Source organism: Diabrotica undecimpunctata, chromosome 4 (genome assembly GCF_040954645.1).
Source record: "Diabrotica undecimpunctata isolate CICGRU chromosome 4, icDiaUnde3, whole genome shotgun sequence".
In the NCBI taxonomy this organism is placed as follows: domain Eukaryota; kingdom Metazoa; phylum Arthropoda; class Insecta; order Coleoptera; family Chrysomelidae; genus Diabrotica; species Diabrotica undecimpunctata.
Genome location: NC_092806.1, coordinates 124,061,056 through 124,068,006, shown reverse-complemented (window position 1 = coordinate 124,068,006; position 6,951 = coordinate 124,061,056). Strand labels below are relative to the sequence as shown.

General features: G+C 31.1%; 1 protein-coding gene across 1 annotated transcript; it reads left to right on the top strand.

Moving 5' to 3' along the window:
* The first annotated feature begins 4,007 nt into the window (after window positions 1-4,007).
* On the top strand, window positions 4,008-6,231 carry mmy (UDP-N-acetylglucosamine pyrophosphorylase mmy). Its single transcript, XM_072530152.1, has one exon. It carries the CDS (start codon window positions 4,205-4,207, stop codon window positions 5,708-5,710), a length of 1,506 nt encoding a protein of 501 aa, XP_072386253.1. The 5' UTR covers window positions 4,008-4,204; the 3' UTR covers window positions 5,711-6,231.
* Window positions 6,232-6,951: the final 720 nt, after the last annotated feature.

The window sequence follows — 6,951 nt, the reverse complement described above, 5'->3', positions numbered from 1 at the left end:
CCATTTGATGTAAACGACACAATGTATTCAGGAAAAACATTTTACAAACTCTCCTTCTTCTCAGAAGTACAAAGATAATAGTAATAAGACATAGACCTGCGTGATTACCTACTATTACCTGTCGACATTTCTTGATCATCATTATTATCAACATCATTCGTGCAATCATCAATTTTATAATTTCTTACTCTCAAGCATATAATTGGCTTCTCCTCTACATTATTTATAATAAAATCCTAAGGTAGAGACCAAGAACAAAAATTATTATTGCTAAAATGTAATTATAAAAGTAACCTAGGTAACTTTAAACATAAGTTAATGAAATTAAACTAATTAATTGTACAAACAGGAACTATTAAAATTATATTAATATTTCTAATACTAACATTGTTGTGACAGTGCCACCATATACTTCTCACGACTCAACATAATTATTTGAATTTTCAAACAGGAAAAAAATTTTGAGATACAAATAACACAAACTAACCTGCTATCACAAAAACTAGACTAGTGCTGCTACGATCTGGCGATCCGTCCACCTACTTACCTACAAAACTTAATCAGCCTGATCTGTCTTCTGGTCGAAGGTATAATATTTATTTATTATAATAAATAAACATTCAGAGGTATTGTTATATCAGGAAACTTATTAGGAGTCGAGAACTAAAATTGATTGATAAAACAAACAATATATTTAACACCACTATGATATAGGCAGCTGAATGTACACACATGTAAAAACAATGCGCCATCAATTATTAAATGGTCGTATACATATAACAATACACAGTATTATAATTAGGAAATACCTTTACAAATACAATAATATAATAAAATCATGCACAGTTTAAATTAATTAATTCAACTAATGCTGATATAAATCTCTCTTTGCTGTTTATGGGCTTATCTCGAGATAACGGGTTAAAAATGTATAACAATTATAGAAAATAACAAAATGATTAAATTTAAATCCTAAAGAATACAAAAAAGTTTCAAGAATTCTGTATTATAAAAATTAAACCAACCCTCACTTGGTATTAAGATAATTATCTGTCTGGCACTGTTATTTAATGATTAACTGAGAAGTAAATGTTCACAATTTAGAAGTTCTTAATAGCTGATTGAAAGTTCGTATGAAAATATCCAATGTTCGTTGATTGAATGCTAACTTAGTAGTTAACCTTAACTACAGGAGAAGAAATAGTCGACGAAGATTCGCCCAGTTAGTTGAAGATAATGTGATTATGACAACTTACGATAAACCTTGATGACTGCTGCACTCTTCACCGAAGCTAAATACTTTACTTGTATTAAACACTGAAGTTAATTAAATTAAATGTTCTAACTAGAGGTCTCTAGTAGCATACTCTGGTAATTATTTTTCCTATAATTGCCAGAGTAGTCGGTGCGTTTTGATTTAGTTTGAGTCTTCTTACAAACTCTCTCTGATGACGGGTAGACCCAGAAACACGTGTTAAAGAGTGGTAAGAGACTCAAATTATATCGAAATGCAACCGTCTTCGTATATTTATCGTCCTTACTCGACGCAATGAGTACAAGAATGATCGTAATTTATATGGGTAAATTGTTGATGCATAGTGGAATATAAATATTCTCAGCATCGCTCTGAATGGCTTGATTAAGCTTGGGTATACAGTTTACTTTAATTGCTATCGACATTTAACTTCATCTTTCCTCACTAGAGGTCTCTAGTAGCATACTCTGGTAATTATTTTTTCTATAATTGCCAGAGTAGTCGGTGCGTTTTGATTTAGTTTGAGTCTTCTTACAAACTCTCTCTGATGACGGGTAGACCCAGAAACACGTGTTAGGGAGTGGTAAGAGACTCAAATTATATCGAAATGCAACCGTCTTCGTATAAATTAAATGTAGTTTATACTAATATTTAATCTAATATGGTATTAAATTAAGAAACTCAAACATTTAAGTGTATACACAGAAAAAATTCACAATGACGGTAAGATAACACAGAGACAGTAATATAGGCAAGCGCTTTTACTTAAAGATCACCCTGCCAGAAGTGAAGTCCTTCTTCTCAAAATTTCACAAGCTTCCTCAAAAACAAGGTGTGATATCCCCCACTTAAAAATGACAGGCCCGCCTGTATGTATTTCTAGAAAGGTAAAAGGTTCTAACGACATCGAAAATAGCGGTACCCTTCTAGCTGGGAACGTGATGAAAGATAAATCCTTTTGGATTAGGTTCTCTCAGAAAATTACTATAATGTGCCTTCGACGATATTTACCAAAATTTATCAAAAAGAACCCGCCTCACCGGAAAGAATTAACCGAGGATTAACCAACCCGCCGTCCTTAGTGGACCTTCCGTGTTTTGAGATAGTCTGTAGATTCCAATGAAATTTCCTAATAGTAAACACGACCAACTATGTGTCTCAGAAACAGGGGTAAAAAGATTAAAAATTATTTAATATTTTAATTATAAAAAAAAAATGTTACATATTTACTCATCAGCACATCCTCTGTTATACTCAACACAAAAGAATACTCCCCAAAATACAGGTGGTATGAAAGTTAGCTGTAATTTTCATTCACTGACTAAAAATATTTCTAAAATCTCTTTTATATCACTTTCATTTATTAAGGGTGTCACTCTCAAATTGATTAGAATTTTTGCTCAATACCAAATGTAAAAATTGCTTATAAAAGAACTCTAGTTGTGGGATCTTTGTACAAGTCATTGAAATACAAAGTACCAAAACTCAGATAAAAGTGATGTTATTTACAAACTAAGCTGTTTAGGTTGTGAAGGTTCGAATATAGGTCACACCTCCCAAAAAGTTTCCAGCCGTTAGATTCTTCACAAGGGTGACATTAGGTTATACCCTGATAGATGTTCCCTAGCCACACATGATAACATAACAGGACACTCTTTCGATTTTCCGAATGTAAAAATCCTATCTACGGAGAGTAATTATTCAAAAAGATTGTTTCACAAAATGGCATTGATTTTTCAGAAGAAAGAAAACACTAATAAAAAAACACATACTCAATATTTTCAACTTTAGATAATTACAAATCTACTAATAAAGGCAATTTATAGTCAATAATATAAATTTTATTATATATGTCATATTTAATATTTCTTCTATTTCGTAAAATGGGTACTTTTGCCTCTTATTTTTCAGAAAATCCAGCGCCTATAGGTATACTACTACCTTTACATACGGTATCATTTTAAGATCCAACGTTCTGTAGTTTTTTGTATTGTTTCTAAAGTATGTATTACCTAGAATTTTTATATTATGACTACATTTTCTGTCATAATTTTATAACATAATTTTAGTTAAACGTTTGTCTGTAAATGTTTCTTAACATGTGTTTTGTGTAAAAACGTCTTTTAAAACAAACAATTTTTTGGATAGTTTTCGCCATTATTTGCAGGATCCGGATGAGTTGTTTATTCCATTTTCTAAACACCATGACAACTAACCTCAATTAGTGTAAGATACAAAATAATTTTTATTCTGTAATTTGTACCTACTAATTTTGTTTATTGTATCACCCTGATGATGCAAATAAAGATTTGCAAAAGCTTGGTAAACTAAAAAGAGCACTTCTTTGTCCTGTCTTCCGCTGCATAATCAAATACTTGTATATATATAATAATTATATTATGTAATATAATTATAATAAGAACACATTATAATAAGAACTTAATATTAAGAACAAGTGTGGTAATTTATTATATCAAGAACTATACAAAATATTTCGAAAAATTTTTTTGGCAATTTTAATAATTCTAAAGTTTCAATTTAAAGAGGCGGTAATTTAAAAATTTAAATAACCGGATGCATCTACTGTAGATAAAATCAATTTCAAAACAAGTACCTATTGTTATTTGTAAAAATTAATGTAAGTTCAATTATCAGGGATTTTCAAATAATTTAAAAATAAATTCCTCGTAATCTTATCAATGATATTACAATAGATAGTAGGCGCATAGACTAATATATAAAATTTACCTTCAGTAAAAGTGGTAAGTTAGTGAACACGCAGGAATTTAAGCGGTGCGCATGTCTTGATTGCATGCACATTCTAAGATTGGAGTGGTCCTTAAAACAACCATAAACAAGGTACTCAAAGTTGAGTAAGTCATTCGCCGCTAAGTTTTATTCAACGAATGTTTTAAACGGCAGTGAAAGTTTGTGACTGAAATTATAAACATGGCAGAAATAACGGGACTTAGTGCAATATTAGAACGAAACGGTCAATCACACCTTATTCAATTCTGGGATAAACTTTGCGACGAAGAACAAGTTGAATTTTTGGAACAACTTAAATCAATAAATTTTGGTGAAGTGAATCAACTTTTTAAAAATGCAATGCTGTCCCTTAATGATCAAGGAACAAAGTTGGACAGTAAAATGAAACCAGTGCCAGCCCATACGTTTGAATCCGAAGAAGGAAATAATTCAGATATTTTGGCGCAATACAAAAAAATTGGTCTAGAAGAAATCGCAAGTGGTCATGTAGCAGTGCTTCTTATGGCGGGAGGTCAAGGGACGCGGCTCGGTGTCAACTATCCCAAAGGCATGTACTCAGTAGGGCTACCGTCCAACAAAACATTATTTCAAATTCAAGCAGAAAGAATAAGAAAAGTAATGAGTCTTGCCAAACAACAAACAGGATATTCTGGAAAAATAGTTTGGTATATAATGACAAGCGGCCCAACAGACGAAACAACAGAAAAATTTTTAAGAAAACATGACTATTTTGGACTAGATAATAAAGATGTTGTGCTTTTTAAACAGGGTTTATTGCCGTGTTTTGACTTTAATGGTAAGATCTTTCTAGAAAGTAATCGGTCTGTAGCTCTTGCTCCGGATGGTAACGGTGGAATTTACAGAGCTCTTCAGAAAAATGGTATCCTAGATGATATGAAGAGACGAGGCATCAAGTATCTTCATGCTCACAGTGTGGACAATATTTTGGTTAAAGTTGCGGATCCTGTGTTCATTGGATATTGTGTAAAAAAAGAAGCAGAATGTGGTGCAAAAGTTGTTAAAAAATCTGGACCAAATGAAGCAATTGGTGTTGTTTGTCAAATTGATGGTAAGTTTCAAGTTGTAGAATATAGTGAAATAACCGAAAAAACTGCAAATTTGCGTGATTCAGAGGGCAACCTTGTATTTAGTTCCGGAAATATTTGCAATCATTTCTTTACAACTGATTTTTTGAATAAAATAGCGAACAATTTCGAATCGCAGTTAAAACTTCACGTAGCTAAGAAGAAAATTCCACACGTCAATTCAGAAGGTGAAAAAATTAGTCCCACTTCACCCAACGGAATCAAAATTGAGAAATTCGTGTTCGACGTCTTTCAATTTACAAACAATTTTGTCACATGGGAAGTTCCTCGCAGTAGCGAATTCAGTGCTCTTAAAAATGCTGATAACAAAGAAGGCACAGCTGTCGATTGTCCTAGTACATCTAAGAGAGATCTGCTGCGACTTCATAAAAAGTATATCGAAAATGCGGGCGGAAAAGTAACAAGTAACGAGGTAGAGATATCTCCTCTACTCTCGTACGCAGGAGAAAACTTGGAAATCAGAGTAAAAGGAAAAGTATTTGATAAGACCACTGTGATATATTCCGATGAGGAGCAGTTAATTATGAATAACAATAACACTATTGATGGACCGATTATTTCTAACGGTAATTCTCATTAATGATTAGGTATTTATTTAAATAATTAGACAATACAAAATAATCCATATGATTTTAATGTTTTACTTAGTTTACATAGAAATATAAATAGGATTGACAGGGAGTAACTTAAAACATTAAAATGTCGAATGATGAATATATTTTTAATTAATTATATATATCTAAAAAAAATTAAATTAACTTATTTTCTTGATTTTAAAAAAATTCTATCTTAAAATTTAGGTAAAAAAAATTATTTGTCCATTTTAAATATTTTGTTTTTTGGACTCATCTATAGCAACCGCAATTCCAAAAATGGCACATAGGCAATTTTTATAGACACTTCGTATTTTTATATTGTTCGTTTAAACGATAACCTAATCAAAATTGATAAATTTGACCTTTAAATTTGTAAATAAGTAAGTTTTAATTAACTTGATAAAGTTGACATAAAAATTATAATATTATATTATTGTTAATAGTAAAAACGTAATAATCACTGATATATTGGACTGATAACATATATATATATATATATATATATATATATATATATATATATATATATATATATATATATATATATATATATATATATATATATATATATATATATATATATATATATATATATATATATATATATATATATATATATATATATACAGCGTGTCCACTAAGTTGGCACCATATGAGAAACTTTTTTATTAATAATTTTAGTAACAAAAGTTATTCTTCATAAAAAGTTCTGCAGGATCTTAAACCTAAGAAACTCTCTCTCTCTCTCTCTCTCTCTCTTTGTCAACCTTTTCCATCCACTCCTCAATGTATGTTTCTCCCCATTGCTTCCATCTTTTTCTATCTTGCGCCAATCTAATCTACTGTTTGCCTGCCACTGCTCTTATGTCATCTCCCCATCTTTTTGAGGTCTTCACATGCTTCTTGTTGTCGTCCTTGGTCTCCATTCCAGAATTCTCCGTGTCCACCTGTTGTCATTATATCGGGCTACATGACCTGCCTAGCGCCATTTCATTTTTGTAATTTCTTCCACAATATCCCTAATCTTCGTTATACGTCTTATCTCGATGTTTCTAATCTTGTCTCTCAGTGATATTCCAAGCATGATTCATTCCATTGCTCTTTGCGTTGTTTCTAATCTTATAGCAGATTTTTTGGTAAGGCTACTGTCTCCAAGCCGTAGGTACAAACTGGTAGTATGTATGTGACTTTTTTTTAAGTTACAGGAATGGAAATCTTTTTCAAG

Bases quoted from the DNA above. Each gene is read 5' to 3' on its own strand.
- mmy (XM_072530152.1), top strand. From the start codon at position 4,205: ATGGCAGAAATAACGGGACTTAGTGCAATATTAGAACGAAACGGTCAA.